Raw genomic sequence first — 22,111 nt, 5'->3', positions numbered from 1 at the left:
TCTCATATATGTAAAATGTGATTTACTCTGCTTGGATCTTCTCACACTTTGAGCTATACTTAATATTTATTCATTGATTGTTATTTGACTGTTATTTAATATGTTATAGCCCTTTAACCTAAGTAGCATATGGCCCAACATTATTGGCGAACATTACAAGAAATAGATTCGTCATTCTATTCCCATAATGTTTCATAAAAATTAATAAAATAATTTACCGGTTGTATTTGAGGCCTTAGACTAACTTTAACACATTAAAGAGTAAAAATATTCGAGTTGAAGTATATATAAATCTTATCTATATACAAATGTACATATATTTGTATACTTTTATAGAAATTGTTTTTTAATTATATGGAGGAAATTATTTTTATAAAGGATCTCACCTAGAGGTTATGGATCTTAACACGGCTATTTAATTGGATTTATTTTTTTTTTTTTCAGATTTTCTATGCAGCTTTCAGAGACTACGACTTTCAGACTTTACTCGGCGTTGTAATGGAATTTTTTCTAGAAATTTTCTATAGATATTTTAGAGACTTGCCTCGGCCATTCAGTTTGATTTTTTTTCCACACATTTTCTATAGATTTAATATGTGTTAAAACATATAGATTATTATTCTCTCAAATACTTTCAGAGTTCCTAAAGCGTAATTCTTACAACTCAAGTACAACAGAACATATACATACATGTATATAGAAAATTATATATCATCATTCTCTATGGGCTCTATATAGAGCATCTACTAGTCGATCACATGCCTGCCGGACTGTATTCAAGTTATGCAGTTTATTTTGCGCACTCGTATTTCCGTTTCTCTGTCTCTCTCTCTCTCTCTTTCTCTCCCTCTCTGCGCTTATGCTTTTAGCATTCCAGCAGCCACTACAGCGATTCCCCTCGCCGCATCCACTCTTACAACAATAACAAATAAGAAGTAAGAAACAACAATAAAAGCAAACTTGAGCTGCAAGTGGAACTCGAAAATCCGAGTTGCAAGTAGAAAAGTTGTTGTTAGTCATTGCGCATCTTTTGACGTAGCTAGCGAAAATATTTCGCTATTGTTTGATGCAATTTTTGTGTAGCTGCGGGGATTGGGGAGGGATGCGAGCTGGGCATGGGTGGGGTGGTGTGTGTGGCGAGAGGGGAGAGTGCTCTCTATTGGCGCTGCAAAGTATGCAATGCTTTTGAGCTCTCGATCTGCGCAATTCAATTGCCGCATTTGCGGCCGTTCATGTCCGACAGCGCGCAATCAGAGGCCAAGCATCTCACTTGGCTTGCGCTCTCTCTCTCTCTCTCTCTCTCTTTGTGTCTCTCTCTCTCTTTCCCTTTCTAAATATCTCTATTTGTAGAAAACCACTGTTGTTTGAGCGCATTCCGCATTTCGCTTTGGGCCAAATATCTTGCAGCCCTTCTTAAAGTTCGCTTGTTGCATTTCATTTCAGTGGAATCTTTTGATGGTGCATTTTTGTGGAAATATATTCAATTTAGTGCACGTTCTTGATTATTTCTTCAATTATATTCTGTGATGTATTGAGGAATGAAGTGGTTTTACTTATGGCTGCATTTAATAAATACAAATAAAATACTAATTATTTCCCTTCCTTCAATGGTCTATGTATATGTGTATATGTATATGTATGTATATATGTATGTATGTATATAAATTATATATATTAATGCTGCTTTGAAGCATATCAAATGGGGAAGAAAAAAAATATTCCAAAAGGCTACAGATTTGTCAGTTAGTTTGTGCAGATTAAAAAATGTTATTATTGTTATTAAACCATTTGATGTCCCTTAACAAAAAGCTTTAAGCTTAATAACAAAAAAATATATATATTTATTTAAAATTATAAAATAATAATCATATGCAAATTTATACAAATATTTTTAAATTGAATATCAAATAAGGCAGAATTTGATTTAATTCTAGAAAATCTGAATTCTATTTACCTTTCTGCGAATTTGTTATATTTTTTTGGTTCAAGATCAAACACGTGTCAAGGTATTTTGAAATTCAGATTACGTCTTCTGTTGCATACAATTAAAATCTCGAGTGAAACAGTTCATACAAATTTCAATCGAATCGCTGTGGGCAACATTAAAATTTTGTCTTTAAAGTAATAAGGAGCTATTAGCCTAAGCAGCTGAAGCTGGAATTTCGGCCTCAATCTGCTTGACTGATTGAGAAATCATAGCTCTAGTTAGTAGCTTAAACTAATTAAAATGCAACTGTTAATTTTTTTACACTTTTCATAGAAATGTTTAACTCCTCAAAATTCTTTAACTTTCAATTCCCTAGAGAGCATCTGCTAGTCTAGCAAACTCCACTCAATATACTCGATTTCCATTCTGGCTACACAAATTTAACAATTCGAAGCACATTAACCGCATCAATTTTCCAGCTAAACAACTGGAAGCCACAACAGCAGCAGCAGATCATTAAACATACAAAAGGCAATAAATGCACACACACGCTGCCATACACACACACACACACACACACACACTCCCGCAAGTCGTATAAGATATGCACATATAAAGAGCTTTGCAGAGAGGTCGCAATTATTTATGCCGAGGCGGCAACAACTTTTGACAAATTTTTTGGCAAAACATTTTGCGTAATAAATTTATTTTAATTACAACGCCAAAAAGTGGGCGTGGGCGTGGCTACGGTCGGTAATGAATGCGCTTCAATTAAATGAAATATTCATAGACATAAACACAAGAGCGTGAGAGAGCGAGTGAGTGAGCGAGAAGGCACCAACGCAGGCTCCGCCGGAATACCTGCGGCCAAGCATGTTTTATGAGCCAGCAGCCAGCTGCCAGCAGCACCCAGCTAACGGGTCCACGAACCCAAAGCTGCCCAACCAGGGAGCATTAAGCGACAACACCGACTAAACGAAAAAGTGAGAAAATGGATTGTTAGCGACAGTCCTAGTACGCTTTCTCTGATAGAGAATATCGGATGGGATAGTGTGGTATTGTATCAAAGATGTATTAGAGTAGAGTATATTGCCTGAGAGATAGAAATTGCAGTGTATATGTGTAGTATATTAAAGGTTGAAAAGGGTAGAACATGTAGTAACGGTAGAAAGTGTAGTACGAGGGGCGTCTTTTAACTTTTGGATAAGTACTGAAATTTTAACTTTTAATCTTAATCGTTTGTATTTTCATTTTAAATAATTTGTGTTTATGCCTATTATTTTTATCTATATTTCTCTTTCTTTAATTATTCATATTTCATTTAGATTTTGTTTGCCTTTTCTTTGAATCTTCTTTTTCCAATTTCCTCTATTTTATATTTATCTCTTATGTTTTATCATCTTAAATACTTTATTTTGAGTCCATTGTTCTTTATCTTGATTTTTATTTATCTTTGATTTTTATTTTATATCTTAAATTCAATATCTTTTCTCTTTTAGACATTATTGACTTTATTATTAATTATTACTAATTGTCGTCTTTTATCTTTCTCTTTTAATATTATTACATATGTATGATATTCAAATAGATTGTAAATAAAAAATAAATTTAAAAAAAGTTATTTTTTTGTGTTGTTAATTATTTTACATTTTATGTATCCTTTTTTATCAATCAAGTATCTTATATTGTCTCTACAAATGTTCAATCATCCATCTCAATCTTCTATCTTCCATCTAGGAACTTGACTCTTCTATCTTATTTGAGCTTTAGACTATAGCCTATAGACCATTTATAGTCATCTATCTTCCATGCCAATTTAATGCTCTCAACAGATAACTGAAAACCCTTACGATCCAGAGTTTATGTCTTTGCTAAAATATCCCCACTAGGGTAGAGTATTCCATGTAACCCCAAATGGCGCAGCAGCAGGCAGCCTGTGCGGAGTCTGCTTGTAGCCCGGTTGGGAGCTTGTTAATTATGGCAGAGCCAACTGTGAGCACTATCCGGCGGTCGGCAGCCAGCAGAGAGCAGCTGGCAGCCGGACATCGGTTCTATGCATCATTCAAACAATTTACCAATTTCGCTTTGTCTATCTCTCTCTGTGTGTGTGTGTGTGTGTGTGTGTGTGGGTGTTTCGGCTGTTGACTGACCACTCATAAAATGTTTATTAGGTAATGAAACATAACAACAAGCGCTGCGCACATAAATTTCAAACGAAGCCTTTGCTCTTTGCGCCCCATTTCGGTCCGCTCGTGCGCTGTTTGCGTTGCGCTTCACGGCAAAGAAAATTGCAAAATTTGTTAATTGCGTTTTTGAAGCGGAAACTCCTTTGTCCGCCAACAATCGACCATTCACATTATGTCAATTATGTGTCAAAAAGGAGTCAATGACGCTCAAATTTCGCTGAACAGCGTATGATATATATTTTATAATGATATTGAATTCTTCTTTGTGGATATAGAAGAGCGAAAGCAATTGAAAATTGGCAAACGGAATATGCGAAGCTGATGAAAATTTATAAATGAGTCAGAGAGAGAACTCATTTTCACTATAATGCAGACGAAGTCTTGGGAAATTGGGGTATAGTTGCTATCATATCATAGTTAAAGATTTGAGATCTGTAGAATCGAAGAATTGTAAAATTCATATTTATAGGAGACACTATAATTTTGGCAACAAAGTCAGATAAGTACTTGAATCGACCTGATACTATCCATCATTCCCATGAATGAAGATATGAAGTGCATACCGCAGTTTAAGTATTCTGGAAACTATCGATAACTTTTAATCGATAAATTATATCTGAGAAAAAACTATGCCAAAGAGAAAATTGCCTACTTTAGAGTAAAATTTGTGTTTATAGTTAGCCTTCAGAAAGATAAATAACCAAAGTATCTAAAGCAATTCGAGAAAACCCTCTTAAGCAAGAAGAAATATACTTATCCTTGCTCAATAGCTTCTCACGATTGCTGCTCCTAAGCTTATTTCTTTCTAGCCGTCTATCGGAATACCTAGAACGCTAAGAATTACATAATTTAAATATAAAATCTACAATCTTCTGTCTATTTATCATATTTTACTAATCGATAAAACCAAAAAATCGTAAAAATCGATCAAAATCGATATTATATTTTATTATTTAAGAAATTTATATAAATTTATATTATCTCACTCTCCATAATCTCTCTCCCATCTATATACATATACATTAATATTACTCCCCTACTGTCGATCAATCGTCACAAGCCAAATCCGTTGCCAAACGCGTTTGGCAAACAAATGCACGAAGCGTTGATAAATTCTCAATGCGTGCGCATCAAAGTATGCAAAAGTTTTCTGCTTCTGCTTCTTCTTCATCGTCTATTATTGAGAGGGGCGGTGAGAGGCGTGTCACAACCGCAGGCGACGATTTGCACTTCCACTTGACTTAAAGTATGAGCAGAGCAGGAGCCAAGCGAGTGAGAGGGGCTTGAGGCTCGCAAGGCGGTGAGGGAAGGGGGAGGGGGGCAACTGTCACGTTGTGAAGTGTGCGTGGCAAATGCAGAAAATGTATTTATGCAAAAGTTGCAATTGTCAGCGCTGGTGCAAAGTGCAAAAGTGTTGCGCGAAATCAACGACAAGTATTCGCCAACACACAAACACACACACACACACACATAGACAGACAGACAGACTCACTGATATATAAAAGAGACAAACTGTGGCAAGTTTATGCGGCGCTGTTCGTGATATGTTTAGAATCAAAATGGGATTATTCTGCTTGTGATAAATTTGTTAAAGATCTCAAATAGTTTTAATCCAAAAAACATTGAGATGAAAAGTATATCAAGTATCTAAAAATATATCAAAATGTAAAAAATAATGGACAATGAAAATACTTTGGAATATTTACATATACTTTTATTTTATACATTAAAAAATTAATAAAAATAAATGACAACAATAAATGGAAACTATTTTAACATATTAAAATTTAAAAATAAACAACAAAAAATTAAATAAATAATAATTAAAATAAATTCGATTTTACAAAATTTATTCGTTCATTCAAAAAAAAAAAAAAAAAAAAAAAAATTGGAATTTAATCTAAATATTAAATAAAAAATTATAATGTAAAACAAAACATGCAAAGATTTAAAAATAATAAAATAAATATATATAAAGAAATATTTCAGTTTATATCAAATATATATATAAATGATGGTAAAAAAAAATATAATTTTTTTTACCTAGTAGGATATTTAATATAATAAATGTACAATTTTTTTTTTTAAGTAATAGGATAAAATATAGTGATTACTGTTATCACTTCGATTCATTAAAGCTCTTGCAATAATTTTATAAAATGTCTAAATCAGAATGTGTTAAAAAATATTAGGAAATATATTAAATTTTACAGCCCATAGGCTGTTCTAGCTGCTCTTGGAATTTCTAAGATTTGAATTTAACAATCCTTAAGTTTTTATTCCCCGAGCCAGGCACCATTTGTACCTTGAGTTGTTATTCAATATTTATTTTTCAATTTTCACCTGAAACTTATTCAAATAAAAACTCAAACGCATAAACCCATATACTTATGCTTTCACACGAACACCGCAAACTTTGACAAGCGTTGACTTTTCAAATATCCTAACACAGACACACACAGACACTCACCACACACACACACATATTTATTGGTAGACGGTTTGTGGTGCGAGCTCAGAGCGCACCTGGCTGAGTGTTTTGGTATTTGAATTGAGTTTTGCATTGCCGAACTGTCGCCAAGTGTTGATTATGTTTCGCAGCTTTTGTCACATAATACAGATAGATATATATATATATATGTATATCTATATATACATATATATAGTTGAATGATATATTGAATGCACTGCTCGTCGACTCGATTTGCATTCATGGCCCGATGCGCTTATTGAACGCAAATGCATTTGAAGCGGCAATCCATTCAAAATATATATAAATATATTTCTAGTATATTTTTTCATGGAGTATATTTATATACATATAAATAATTTATTTGTATAGTTTGCATATAGAAATACAAGTATTTATATTCAAATCGCGTGCTTAGCCAAAAGCATTCAAAAACTTGCTGACCCATTTGCATGTGGAATAGGGTTACGCACTCACACGCCTGACATAATAATACCCTGTTGACTGGGACTGTATTGCTCTATCAATGTAGAGCAGTAGATAAAGGATTTGTGTTAGGCATAGGAGTTAAGCTGTGACTTTACTTAGTTTTCTGTTAAGTGAAAGCTTTAGTAGACCAATAGGAATTAGAACTTTTAGCATTAGAGTTAATCATCGATACTTATAAGTACTGTTATCGATACTTAACTATCGTATATAGAGAAGTGAATTCAATTTGAACGGAAAGACTTGAATAGATTCGTATAAATAATTAAGCTGAATTTTGAATAAAAACTTTAAACTAAATTTATATACTTTTCTTTACCTGTCCATAAAAATATCTGCCAAAATATTTCTTTAATATATTTAAACTAAATTTTTCAATAATTTACAGGGTATTTCTTGGGTGTCATTTCGCTTTCATCTCACAAAATTCTGCCATTTATTTTATGGCAAAATTAAGCCCAATTAATGGGCAACTAAACATGAATTTAAAGCGCATTTTAATAGAGTTTTTAATTAAATTAAATTTTTTTTGCCATTTCAACATTATTTATTAGCGAGCTTAACAAACACTAAACTATATCGATTTACCAAGCCCTCCTCTGCTTCTTCTCTCTCATTGCAGCCGACATTATACAGGATTTAGCAAATTAAACTAATTGCCAGTTAAGAGACAGCAACAACAACAACAACCAAAGCAACAACAACAAAATATTTAAAAATATTAAAAAAAAAAAAGATAAAACATAATTTAATAACGTGAGCAACACGTTTTGACATTAGCATTAAGTAAGTAAAACGAGCGCAAAATTACAATTAAATTCTGCACTGTTTTAGGTATTTAAGTGGCATTTAAAAAATACGCATTACATAATTTTTGTAGGTGTCTGCTAAACGGAGAAAAAAAAAAAAAATGAAAAGGGAAGCAACACAAAAATAAAAAAAAAATAATAAAAAAACGTGAGAAATCCGTTCAATGTAAAACAAAATTTCGACCAAAAGCAAAAACTAAACAAAAAAAACTTAGATTTAATACCTAGTGTATAAATAAAATACTTAAAATACCATAAAAAATATTCAACAAATATACATGTATATTAACTTAAACAAAGCGTGCACTTTAGTTAAGTTTTGTAGCATAAACCAAAATAGGAGCTAGGGGAAATTGAGTTGAATAAGTATACGACATATTTAATGCACTACAGAAGGTGCTCTTGCAGTGGATGCGATTTGATTATGCGATTAGGGAATCGGAAAAGGAAGTTTGTTAGCCACTGAGGAGAAACTTGTAAAATTCCTTGCAGATGCTACGGATAATGATAATTCACAATGAAAGATCGAAAATATATAGAAAAATTCGTTTAATATCAGATAAATACTTTTTAGTATGTGATGAATCTTGTGAGGGAATCGGATAAGGAATTTGGTTAGCTACTGAGGGGAATTGAGGAGAAGAAATAATATATTCATATATTATATATCCTTTTAGTCCCTACAGTGTCTGATAATGATTTCTTTCTTCTAATCGAAAATAGTTCTGGAAATTCGTTTTAATTTACATTGCTGCTAAATACCATTTCGATACTGAGAGTAATTGAGAAGAAGAAATAATCTATGCATATACTTTGTATTCCTGGTAGTTTCTTCAGTGTCTGATGAGGACATATGTATATAATGCTAGACCGAAAATATCCACAGAAATTCTAGTCATTTGACAGGATGATTACCTGTGTTAGATTTGATTTTCCATTTTCGCCACTTTCCCATCAACATCTGCAAATCATATATCATATATCAAATATTCCCTACAGCGCGAATTAGGCCATTTGACTAACATTTCGTATTGTGATAATTATTTATATAAATATGTATGTAAGTATGTGTCTATGAATGTGAGCCATTTAATTATAAAATGTGGCCAAATTGTTGGTTGTTCATTTGGCGAGCATTGAAAATGTGCGACAAATGCAAATAGCCAGAAAATTCGGATTGAATTCGTTGTAAAACCAAAAGCCAAACACAAAAGCCACCTTTGAGGCTGCAATTGTGCGAAAATCTATACAAAAATTGTGCGGTCAATATGGAAAATTTAGCAAAAATTAAATAAACAGTTATTGCAGACCAACACAGGCACACTCACATATACACACAGTCTACACTACAACAAAATCGTATTTTAATTTCATTTACAATATGTGAGAAAAATGATACGATTGGCTCAGCGAGTCGCATAGAAAATACTCTGAAGCTAGAAATTTTTAGTTGAGTCATTTTTTTGTTAAGGCTAACTATTTTTCGAATCATCACTAAGAAATTATAAATTTTTTTGCCTATCGATAACATTTTCATAGCAATTATTTTCGATATTTAATCATGAAATGAGAAATTCTCGATTTGCTACTTTGATAGTAATTTCTATAGAAAGTTCTGTAGTAATAGATGATATAATGAAAGTGTGATATTCACGTATGTCGATAACTATCTGTACATCTATATAACTATATATTTGTTGCATTTATAATGGATAACATAATGAATGATTTCTATTCATGTATATCGATAACTATCGGAACATCTGCTACCTATCTATTTGTTGATATTATAACTGATAATATAATGAAAATGTGCAATTCATCGATGGCAACGCTAAAGTTAGTAGAGATGAAACAATGATAAGCTCGACTATCGATAGGAATATGTTTCAAAGCACAGTCAGATATACTATTACTAGTTTAGCCATTCTGCATAGTATATCATAGCGAAATCAACGTATCCACTGCATAGAGTACGCCGCGGTAAAAAAAAAGACAGAAAAAAGAAACACAATCGAAACCTATTGAAATGGCAAAGGCCACTCATTAGCCTTTGTTTTTGTGTGTCACTGAGTGTGAGTGAGTGGGTGTGTGTAAGTGAGTGTGTGCGTGTGTATGAGTGTGAGTGGCTTATTGAGTCGAACAATGCGCGGGTGAAGGATGATCAACAACTAATTGCACTGCTAATTTCAATTGTTGCATTGTCGTCGTTTATAATCACGAAAATTGTAATTACAAATTACAATTGAGGGCCCGTTTTTACGCAAATTAGATTGTGCAAATGCTGTAAACTAATTTCGAGAGTCGAAATTGCCGTTGACAAAATCAAAGCGCAAAATTTCAATTTATTTGCCGCATTCTTCGGACCTAATTGCCAAATGCGCAATTAACTAGGTCAACCAAATGCCATTTACTAGCTACATATTTATTAAGGCGCTTAAAGGCCAAGAAATTCCAAATCCACTCTGATATTATATAAATAGATTATACAAAATTCTGTAATAAACCACAAATGTGAAGAAAACAACATTAATGATCAGAATAGAAATTTTATAGCTTCGATGTTGACACCAAAATTAATTCAATTTCTTCGAATAAAATGGATTTTATGTATGATATATGTGTGTATATACTCATATATATACAAGTCTATATTGTGAATGGCTTTCATTTTAATTTTACTTCATTGCTGCTCACGTCTTCCTCCTTTAAAATCAAATTAAAAAATAATAGACACAATGTTGTTAATTGATTATTTAATTTTTTTTTTTTTTTTGTATTTTTCAATACTTTCCAATTAATATTTAATGAATAAAATCCAATTTATATTTATTTATCTAATGCAATTATATTAATTTCAATATGATATTCATGTATTTTCGCTGCCTTTTCATCATAAAAATCTACAATTTTAACATTTTTTTCGCCTCTCTCTCTTCTCTTTCTCGCTCGCTCAGCAGGATTATAAGCTCACTCAGCTCCCTGCCATAAAGCCCACCTCTATGCGAATCTAAACTCTTGCACGCATTGCTATAAACTAAATTTTGAAGCACATTTCTCCATTTACTCTGCCAAAAAATAAAGGAAAACAACATGAAAATGAAGTAGCGAAAATGCTATTTTCATTTCGTGTTTTTGGCAACAAAATAGGTTGTAACAAAAAAAAAAAATTCAAACAAACAAGGAATATAAAACACTAAATTAGTTTTTTATATATTTGCTAAACTATTACAAACTATGTGCGAAATATATGCTGCGGTGGCATTTTATGCAAAACTTGAACCAATTTGTTTTTACTTTTGGAAAATAAACATGAAAGTCTAAAAAAAAAGGATTGCATAAAAAAATAACTTATATTCCAGCGAAAAGTGTAATTGAGGCATTTATTTTGATATCAAATAAACAAATAAGCCACTCAAAAAATCCAGAAAAGAAGAAAAAAAAAACAAATTTTTAAATATATATATATATATATATATATATATATATATATATATATATATATATAGAATAAATGAGAAGTAACTGCTAGCAATGTAGATACCCTGTAATTTAAAAGTGTTTACGTTTTGTTTTATATTAATTTTCTTAAAGAAATTAAAAAAAAAAAAAATATGAAATACTTATATGAAGAACAAATGAGAAATTAGCTAATAAAAATGCAACTACCCTGTATTCGACATCAATTTGTTTTGCCATATTCAATGACTCTCTTTTCTTGATTCGAATACCCCACATATAAATGTGTTTTAATGTCTATGAGTATTCTCATAGGAAATACACAAGTCAACTTCATTCACTGCTTAACCCATTTAATATTAATCATAGTTAAATAATAGCAAACAGAAAATTAAAATATGTTAAATAATTTAATCATAATCACATAAAAAAGTAAATATATAAAAAGAAAGCGCAGCGGAATACATTTGATATTAGCAGAATAATTGTAAGCACTTTGTATATACATATATGAAATATTTACATAATTAATCATAATTCATAAAATATGAACTTGAAAAAATAAGATTTATTGTATTGTATGTAGTGTGTGCAACAATTTAATTGATTAATTCATGTAAATACACAAATATAAATAAACCAAAAAAAAAAAAAAGTAAAGAAATAAAAAATTAAAAAAAAAAAATCAAATGAAAGCCAATATAAATAGTCTAGCAAATATTTGATTAATGAAGAGTTCAGTAAGCAAAATAAATATGAAAAAATAAAAATATGTTAAAATTTTTTATACATTAAGAATGTTCTTTAATTATTATTTTTATTATTTTAATTTTTTATTTTTTTAACATGTTATTCAAAATTATAATTAAAACTTAATAGAATTCTTTATAAAATATTTTTCTATCAATTTTCTTTTTTCTTTCAATATTAATCACTTACAATTATTTTTGATGTTCTATCTTCGAGTGTTTTCTCAGCCGTGCTTCTACTTAAGTTTTCGAATTCAAATTATTATTATAAGCCGTTGCATCTATGTGTTTAGCTTTAAGATAAGAAGTTAAAGTAAAATAAAAATGAAATGAATTGAATCAAAAATAGTCCAACAACAAAAGCAGTGTAAGTAGATCTTTAAGCCAAACAGATTTGATGTGCAATTAATTTTCACTATTTCTCTCTGTGAACAAAAGAAACCAAAGTAAAGAAAATTAAATTTAAACATACATAAAACATATATATGCATAACTGAAACCATATACGATTTGCGTAGATGTTGGTCGCCAGGCGCTCCAAGCATTTTACTTAAACTAAATTTTAACTATAAATTAGCTGGTAAATACTAAATATATAAAATATCTATACGATATTATATGCATATGAGATATAACTAATATGAATAAACCGAAAATGTAAAACTCTAAATAAGCGTCTCACTCTCTTTTTATTGCACTTGGCAGGGCATCTCCTAGTCGAGCAGTTTCGACTAGAGCAGCACTCTGGCTTGTTTTTGATTGTTTTGATCGAGTAACGGGGCAGTCGCCTATTTTCTAGGCTACAAACTCAACACATAATATATATTTATCTATGTATACATAGGTATACACATATTAATATAGATATATATATATATATATCTATACATGTATCTTTCGATGCATGTATAGCATAAGCAATGGGCAGCAAGAAATGGAGTTTCCTCTCCGAAATGGCAGCCATCTGGCTGCTGTTGATGATCTACGTGCTGCTGCGGCAGGCGAACAAGGTGCTCGTCATGATCATGAGGCGACGGGCGGCGGTGGCTAGCCGTCGGCAGTTGGCGATGGCCTCAGCAATGTACTACAGTGAAACAACAACAGCGACTGTGGCAACGGCAACAACTACAACAGCAACGGTGGCAACAACAACAGCCGACAAGTCAACAAAGCGCAGAAAGAGCAAAAGAAGTCGAGATGCTGCCGCTGCTGCTGCAGCTTCAGCTGCTGCTGCTGCTGCTGCTCTGCAGGTAAATTGAAAACGACAAAAAATTTATTCCAATTGTTTTGCAGGCACAATTAAAAAAAAGACAGGCGAACAAAGTGTGCTTCTCTCTCTCTCTGTATCTCTGTGTGTGTGTTGGCAAACCGCAAATGGTGACATTGCGCAAATAAAAAACAATTTACGATAAACATCAAATTTCCACAAATTACCTTATATTTTACGTGAGTTGCGAAACAGATTGTAAACCACACGCAGACACAAGCTGCACATACACACACACACACAGAAAGAGAAAGAGAGAATACACACACACACACACACACAGACGCACACTGACAACAAAAAATGGCAACAATAATGGCAGCAGCAGCAGCAAAAAAAACCGCGACGCGCTGATTTTACAGCACGTTGAGCATTCGCCTCGTTGGCCATTGTTTGCACTCTGTGGCACCGGGGGTCAGGGTTCAGGTGTGCTCTCCGCCTGCCACTCTCCCTGTCTCGCTGTCGCCCCCTCCTCTGTGTATGTGCTTTAAACGTAGCAGACACGCCTACACTTAAATTTCGAAATTTGCAATTATTTTTATTGCTCGCCATTTTCGCTTGCTGTTTGCGCTGCGGCTTTGCCTTTTTGCCAGCCACTCGACAAAATGGCAACAGCAGCACGGGAGGGGGTAGCTATGGAAGTAAGTGGATAGCTCTGCGGGGGGGTGCAGTCAAGTGTAGGGCTCGCCACTTTGTAGTACCCATCATAAATTTACCAAAAAAAAAAAAGTAAATAAATAAAAACAACAACAAGCAAATGCGCTCTAGTTGAGTTCCGTTTTGCCTCCCCGCTCTCTCTCTTTCACTCGCCTCACTCCTCTTCCTTTCTGTGAGTGTGTGGGTTTAGGAGATGCTCTGAGCCTATCTCGGCAATTGGTATTCATATGAGATTCTGATTTGATACAATTGATTTAAAAGATAACTTTTAGATTATTTTTAATGTATTTCTTAGCATTTTATTTTTAGTACTAACTAATTTTAGTTAAAGTAATTTCACAACCTAATCTCATATTTGTATAAGATACATTTTCTGTTAGTGTTTTTCTTTTCTTTAGTATTTATTTAATTTAGTATAACATGTCAATTGTTATTTGTATTTAATTTCGGGTAGATTAACAATTAGATTATTTTGGATTCTATTTTTTAGTATTTTTTTTTATTTTTTTTTTTTTTTTTTTTTTATTTTAGAATAATTTATTTTCTATTTAGAATAATTTCTGTTGCATTTTTTCATGAAAATTTTGAAAAATTGCATTTTAGTTTTTTATTCCAATAATTGTCAATTGTATTTATGAAAACTATTTGTTTTTTTATTAGTAAGTAATTTTGTTAATGCTAATTAATTCTATTTAGAATAATTTCTGTTGAATGTTTGATTTTATTTTTTCTTTTATTTTATTTTTTTTTTATTTATTTATTTATTTTTTATTTTTTTTAAGTATATACTTGTAAATTTTATTTCATTTATAGTTTATTGTATTCATAATAACTTTAATTTTGGTAGATAATGTTACGTATTTTTTCATGCATTCATTCATTCATTTTTAGAATAATTTCTTCTGTTTTAATTTTTTATTTTTTTTTTTTTTTTTAGTAATCCCTCACTCACATACCAACAGGGTACTCAAAGTAGCACATATTTTAAATTTATCTGTCGTTCTGTACATACATACATTGTTATGTACAGACACTGATATGATTTTGTTATGACACCAGAAATTGTCATGTGTTTGTCATCCGATAAAGGTCAAAATTTCTATTGCATGGGCGTTGCCTTCATACCTTGCCACAAATACTGTTTTTATTGAAATATTTACTTTAAATATTTATGTGAGTGTGTGTGGCCAGTGCTGCTTACAGCCAGCTCACAGCTCTTAGCTCCCAGCTCCCAGCTCTCAGCTCACAGCTCCCAGCTCCTTCTAGTTGCTTTAATGTCAAGGCTATTTTCGATAGTAAATCAAATGTCCCAGAGGACGTTGCGTGTGTTGATAAGCCACTAAAGTAGCAAAAACAAGAAGAAGAGGAGAACAGCAGGGGCAGTGGCTTATAGATAGAGCGAGACAGAGTTTCGACATTTTGCTAGCTATTTTTAGCAGTGGCCAAAGGTCGCTTTCATCATTTTTCAATTGTAGCCGACATGACCTCACCGAAGCTGAGTTGAGAAATTATAGCTTATAGATCAAAGACTTCGCTCTATCTCCATCTCTGTCTGTGCAATGTCATTTACCCAACTGCAAATGCCTTAGGCAACTATTTCTGTAGCTTTCTCTGCATTTCCAAATGGCATTCTCCAGCTACATATGCGTTAAGCTCTCAGCTAACCCCACACACATACACACACACACACACACACACTCAAACAGAGCGCTTAGATATGTTGACAAGCTGCTCTAAATTCTAGAATATGTAGCTTTCTGCTTTGGCGTGCTCTAATTGTGCCCGTAGGTGGCTCCATTTTCAGTTGTCCTGGACTATCACATTGTTTGTATGTGTGTCTGTATGTGTGTGTGTATGTGTGTGTGAGTGCAGAGTTCAATAATCCCCGAGTCCTCGCGCAGAGTGGGCCAGCGGGCAAATAATTAGGCGCGTCTTTGGCCTAAGCTCGAGCAAGCAATTCGAGCTACAGCAAAAATGTGATAAGTAGCCGTAAAGTAGGCAGCGAACAAGTGGTCAGCGGCAGTTGCCTAGCAGTTAGCAGCAGTCAAGGCCCCGACGGGCGCCGCCAATGTAATTAGAGAGCATTAGGATTAGGCTTACAAATTTCCAGCTGAAGGCCAACTGGCCAGAGGCAGGGCAAAGAAAGAGAGAGACGGGAAGGTATCCTGAATCCGGGGTATATCTGTGGGGAACCTGTAAAAACTTTTCACAAATAAATCAACTTTATGGTGCGTAACAGCAACAGCAAGTAGGAAGTGTAGGAATCAGATCCACAGCGACACCATTTAACTGACAATAGCCCGGGGCAAGGTGAAATACTTCCAGGATAACAATAAAAAATACATTCCCCTTTAAAATGTGCTACAGATACAGATGCAGATACAGATACAGATACAGATACAGATACAGATACAGATACAGATACAGATACAGATACAGATACAGATACAGATACAGATACAGATACAGATACAGATACAGATACAGATACAGATACAGATACAGATACAGATACAGATACAGATACAGATACAGATACAGATACAGATACAGATAAGTCTCAGTTCATTTGATGCTAAAGAATAATTTAATTTTAATACCACCTCAGGCGATAAGTTTCTCTTCCCTTCTCTTCTTCCCTTTCTTCCCTTCCCCACTTCTTTCTCTTCCTCTTCTTCTTCACGGCTTCTGCTTCCGCCAATGACAACTTAAATTGATGAGGCGTCAGCATCAGACGCGCATTTCCATGCAGTTTTCTAAGCACGCGAAGAGCCAAGATGAAAATGCGCCCCTGTTCGCCTCTCTCCTCTCCTTACCGCTCCTCCTCCGCCTCAACACGCCTCCACACTGGATTGGCAATTGGCGTAGAGCGACGCGACAAACCCGCAAAATCTAATTTGGCCCAAACCACCAAAGCAATTAAAGTTGCCAAACGGACGAACGGTGTGAACCACTCAAATCGACTATGCGAGTGTGCGACTGTGCCAGTCTGTGTGTGTGTGTGTCTGTGTGAGTGTGATGGTCAATAAATACACTTCACATTTGCACGAAAATTTACCGTTGATTTACGCGTATTCTGCATTCGCTCAATTTGGCCAACAAATGCGACGCGTTTTAATTAATTTTCACACAACAAAAAAATTTTGTGTCCTTAAAAAAAAAAAAAAGTGTGTTAATATCTTTGCACCTGTTGGGCGTACCCAACAATGTATTACCTGTTTAGAGAGTGAAGTGTAGAAAAAATGGCAAGCGATTTTGATAATTGAAGTAATGTTGGAGGAGAAAAGAGATAGAGAACGATTATAGTGAAGATATAGGAATATAAATGTAGAGAGAGATAGAGAGATAGAGAGTGGGAGTGAGGCTGAGATTGTGAGTGAAGATATAGGGATATAAATGTAGTGAGAGATGAAAGGAGGGAGAGTGGCAGTGGGAATGAGAATGAGATTGTGAGAAAGATCAAAAGACGAAAGGGAATTAACAGAGAGGAAAAATTGCATTTTTTTCATAGACTGGAAAGACAGACAAAGGAATGGAGAAAACAATAAAGAAGAAAATACAGTAGTGCAGAAACATAGAAGAATGTAAAAAGAAATGGACTGATAATTACAGAGAATAGTAAAATGAAACAGATATATAAAACATACATATATAAAATAGACAAATAGATATTGAGAGAAAGAGAAATAAATTGAGAAATAAATGTTGGGAAATAGGAAGTCACTGAGGATACAAAGATACAGGAGAGAGAGAAAGAGAGAGAGAGAGAGAGAGAGAGAGAGAGAGAGAAAGAGAGAGAGAGTTACGAACAAAAATTAAAAAAAAAAGATGGAGGAAATAATAATAAGATATTAAATACATTAATTATAAATACATGAAATACATGAGATGAAAATAAACGAAAACAAAGATAGATATAAAGAGCTTACATAAAGATGGAAGTAGACACAGGAAAGAGAGAAAGAGAGATAAAAAGTGTCAATTTCCAACTTTTACTACTTTGCATTCAGAACTGATCAATGCCGATATGCCCCATCGCACTGACTGAGCGGGTATATAAACCTTTTTTTGGGAGTCTGCATACAAATTACAATGCATGTGGCCAAATAATTTGCACAAACTGGGCTTACGTCCACGTTCGTTCATGCCTCTTGCCTCTTGCCCCTTGCCCCTTGCCACATGCTGCATGCCCCAACCAGTTGCTGCTGGTGGCATATTGGGGCTAAAGTGCGGCTGCAATGCCGCAAATGCTCAGCCACGGTCATAATTTAAAACAATTTCAAATTGCCAGCAATCGCGAGCTGCTCGCTATTTTATTTCATTTCGTTTCGTTTCGTTTCAGTTTCTAATTCAGTTTTTTGCTTCCATTTCTCATTTTTCATCTATATTTCGGATTTATTTGTTCCTTGCTTTTATTTCCGTTTTATTCTTGTATATTTCGACAAATGGGTGTGGCTCGCCTCAATGCATTTGCAATGCAATCTCTTAGACTACGATTATCATACACCCTGTAAAAGACGTATCTACTTTTTTGAACAGACTGCTGAAACTACTTGATAAGATGTTGGTAAATAAAATGATATCCGAGGAACTATGAGATATTTCATCTAAAAATATATAAAGATATTTTATCTTCTACCCCAAACTAAATAAACGGTGAGTTGTGAATGCATATGAGCATTATATATGTTAACGGGTGATCCTGCAAAATATATTAGACAAATAAATTAGTTCTTTTCATCTCAGATTATTTTGTTAATTCTACCTTCCTCTACTCCCCTCTACCTCGTATATTAAATTTAGCTCGTTTGTCTGTTTATCTCTTTGTCAGTCCCATTTTACCATTCTGTTTCTCAGTCTCCCTCTGTAAATCTCGTTCTTCCTCTATAGATTTCGATTTTCCTCTCGCACTCTCTCTCTCTCTCTCCATCTCTCTCTTGCTTGGTATTTCTTTTATACAGAGAGAGAGAGAGAGAGAGATTGACAGACAGACTAGCGAGAGAGAGATATCTTCTATCTTTCTTTCTCGCTTTCTCGCTTTCTCTCTCGCTCTGTCAATCGGTCTATCTCTCCCTCTAAACGTTTTACTTCTCTCTCTCTCTCTCCATCTCGCTCTCCCTCTCCCTCTCTCTCATCCTCTCTCTATCTTCTCTACATTTTATGGTAGTTACAGTATTAACTCTTCTCCACATTTCCCCCTTTCTCTCTCTCTCTCGCTCTCTGTCCTTCAATATTTTGTATTTTCTCTATTCGCTACACAACCTTAATGGCAAGTTAACTTTGTATCTGGGCGGTTGCCACGCCCACTTTTAAACGCTCTAAGCATCGCTGCAGCGACCAACGGCCGCCATCAGCTGTCGCAAGTCCCTGAAGCGCGTTCGGCTCGCTTCAGCTGGCCCGTTGTTTGTTTTAACGATATTAACCGCGTGGATAGTCAGCCATTGGTCACGCCCATAACGCCCAATGTAATAAAACTATAAAGCGCGCCGGCTAGAGATGGGCGCGTGTTGCCCACTCGCTGTTCATAGAGGGGCTGATTGAGAGAGTCAGAGTATAGCTGACAGAGACTCGAGTCAGACTGCATTGCAACTGGAAAACTGTTTGCAAAAGGGAAATCCCATATATATACATATATATATTATATGGGCAAACTGAACGGCATGCGATAGTTAAGTTATGAGTGCTTTAAACGCTCACGCGCTCATCAATAGTTTGCTGTAATGGCCGAGGGGCGACTCGAGCGCCATCTGTTGGCTGCACGCCGAGGCGCTGTTTTGCAGATGTCATTGTTGTTGTTTTAGTTGTTGTATTCACTGCAATTGTTGTTGCTGCTGCTGTTGTTGCTGTTGTCGTCATTGTCGCTTTGCACATTGCATTTTATTGACCATAACTGACTTTGTCATTGTATATCCCAGAGCTGAAGGCGAAGACGCGACTGGGTGAGGAGCGTCGGGGGCGGGGCGACGGCGGGGGGCGGAAGGGATATCCATTCAACAGCGTAGACGATGCTGCAGCAGCTGTTTGGCCATGTTTCCTGTTTGTTGTTGCATGTTGCTCTTGTAGTTGTTGTTGCTGTTGTTTTTGCTGTTGCTGTTGTTGTCGTCTGGCTGCTCCCGTCTCATTGCTCATACGCCGCGTGGCCGCGTTTTTCGCGTTGTCATCAACAGCAGCAGCAGCAGCAGCAACAGCAGCAACAGCAACAACATTTGCTTGCTACGCCCGCAGGAGAAAGCGAGGCTCATGTGAAACATTGTTGTCTAGGATACCCTGTAATGATTGCCACATGCGAATAGGAGCATTCCGAAAACTAACAATGTCTGCATATCACAAAATGAAAACATTTTAGCATTAACTACGAAGACTCTGAATGTGAACAGTTAGTAATGAGGCTATTTAAAGGGCTTTCCGAATAATTTGAATATCTGTGTCTTTAAATGGAAACATTTCCAGGGCATATACACTGACTCCGAAAATTCCAAATGCCCCATAATCCTTGCCTAGTCTTCCTAGTTGCTTCTAGCCTTCGCAAATAGACCTCAGCTTTCTTTGATCTTCCTCTGCAGGGCATCTGCCAGTCGTTCATTGCCAACTCAAATACTCTATCCTGTTTTTGTTGCACCTGTGCAGCACGCGCACGTGTTGTAGCCGAGCTTAGCAGCTTTAGCTGCCTTCTGGCCTTAAACTTTGTATGTGCTGCTGCTCCTGCTGCTCCTGCTCCTGCTCCTGATGCTTCTCCTGCTGCTGTTGCTGTTGCAGCTCTGATGATTTTGTTAACTTTGCTAGCAGTTTATCGTGCGTCTTGCAATTTGTCAAACAATGTGTCACATGGCTTCAGAGCCACCCTTGAAGCTGTCCCCCGCCCCTCCATCTGCCCATGCCGCTGCCTCTGCCTCTGCCTCAACTGACTGCGTGTTGCACATTAATTAAATGACTTTCAACTTTTGTGTGGATTTTGCATGCATTTTGCATTAGACAAATTAATATGAAAATCTCCCGGCGCTTGGCTAATTAAGCCACTTGTTAGTCTGCCTCGTTTCAAATGAGGCACACACTTTACAACTGTGCTACGTGCCACGAGACGCATATACATCAACTAGCTGCTCCCCCTGCTCCGCCTCATCAGCTAATCCCACATGAGCTCGTCAAAGTTCCCCCCGAAAAAGAAAATAAAAATAAAAACTGCACTCGCAATTCAAGTCGAGTCGCGTCGCTTGCCTTATCAGTGCCATAAACGGCTTATCAACAACAACAACAACAACAACATTTCATACACTCAATTGACACACTCGTGACCCACAGAGAGCAAACAAGCTCTGGCTCTGGAAAAAAAAAAGTGCGAAAAATAAACAATTATCAAATGGAGACCGAAATCGGAGAGGCCAAAAAATTAGCACTCGCTAAAGAGCAAAAGCAGAAGAGTGCAAAGCAGACTGCCCAAATACCCTACAAAGTTTCCGAGAGTTGAGCTTATTTGTTTCGCTTATGAGTTAATATTTAAACAACAGTTGATAAATAATATTAATATTTTTTGTCAATCAATCGACTTAACCAATTCTATATAAACAAATTCTTACTTTATTCTACTTCTATACTACGCCTAAATTATAAAGTTATACTATATTCCTTATCAATCAATCAATCAAAATTTGTATTTATATATACATTAATTACAACAAAATAACATTAAAAAACAAAAAAATAGTCTAATATTGCAATTACCGTAAAGGTCTTATCAATCGTTCCGTCAGTCAATTCAAGAAATGTTGTATAAATATATTGTTATAATACCCTACGTCAACGCAAAACTTATCTAATTTGGCTCAGCCGATCTATATGACGACTTTTAAACCACATTGCTTATCAATAAAGCAACTTTCACTTCTGCATATAAAAATAATAAATAGATAAGAAAACTATTAAGCAAAAGAAAGAGCTCTTATCTAAATAACATGCGAGTCTTATAAACTACAATGTTATATAACATAGATTATCATTCAAGCAATCAATCAATTGTGCTACTTTCAAAAATAATACAGTAGATTTTATAACAGTACTGTATAACGTTGTCAGTCACTTGAACTTAGTGCTTGAACTTTAATAG

At 34.7% G+C, this 22,111-nt stretch overlaps 2 protein-coding genes across 23 annotated transcripts in view; both read left to right on the top strand.

Moving 5' to 3' along the window:
* Window positions 1-12,716, top strand: part of fred (friend of echinoid) — a 149,640-nt gene extending 136,924 nt beyond the window's left edge. For all 20 annotated transcript variants that reach the window (XM_089465026.1, XM_089465024.1, XM_089465025.1 and 17 more), the window contains one exon: window positions 7,692-12,716. In XM_089465026.1, the coding sequence (XP_089321152.1) occupies window positions 7,692-7,720 (29 nt within the window). In that variant the 3' untranslated portion in view covers window positions 7,721-12,716. The remainder of the gene's footprint in view (window positions 1-7,691) is intronic.
* A 143-nt stretch (window positions 12,717-12,859) lies between these two features.
* Window positions 12,860-22,111, top strand: part of capu (formin protein cappuccino) — a 43,067-nt gene continuing 33,815 nt past the window's right edge. For 2 of the 3 annotated variants that reach the window (XM_089465009.1, XM_089465006.1), the window contains exon 1: window positions 12,860-13,336. In XM_089465009.1, coding sequence (XP_089321135.1) covers window positions 13,007-13,336 — 330 coding nt within the window. In that variant the 5' untranslated portion in view covers window positions 12,860-13,006. The remainder of the gene's footprint in view (window positions 13,337-22,111) is intronic. The other variant, XM_089465007.1, reaches the window with a different exon arrangement.

Source organism: Drosophila arizonae, chromosome 3 (genome assembly GCF_054131065.1).
Source record: "Drosophila arizonae isolate 15081-1271.41 chromosome 3, UAZ_ARI_1.0, whole genome shotgun sequence".
NCBI lineage: Eukaryota > Metazoa > Arthropoda > Insecta > Diptera > Drosophilidae > Drosophila > Drosophila arizonae.
This window is presented reverse-complemented; position numbering and strand designations above follow the sequence as displayed.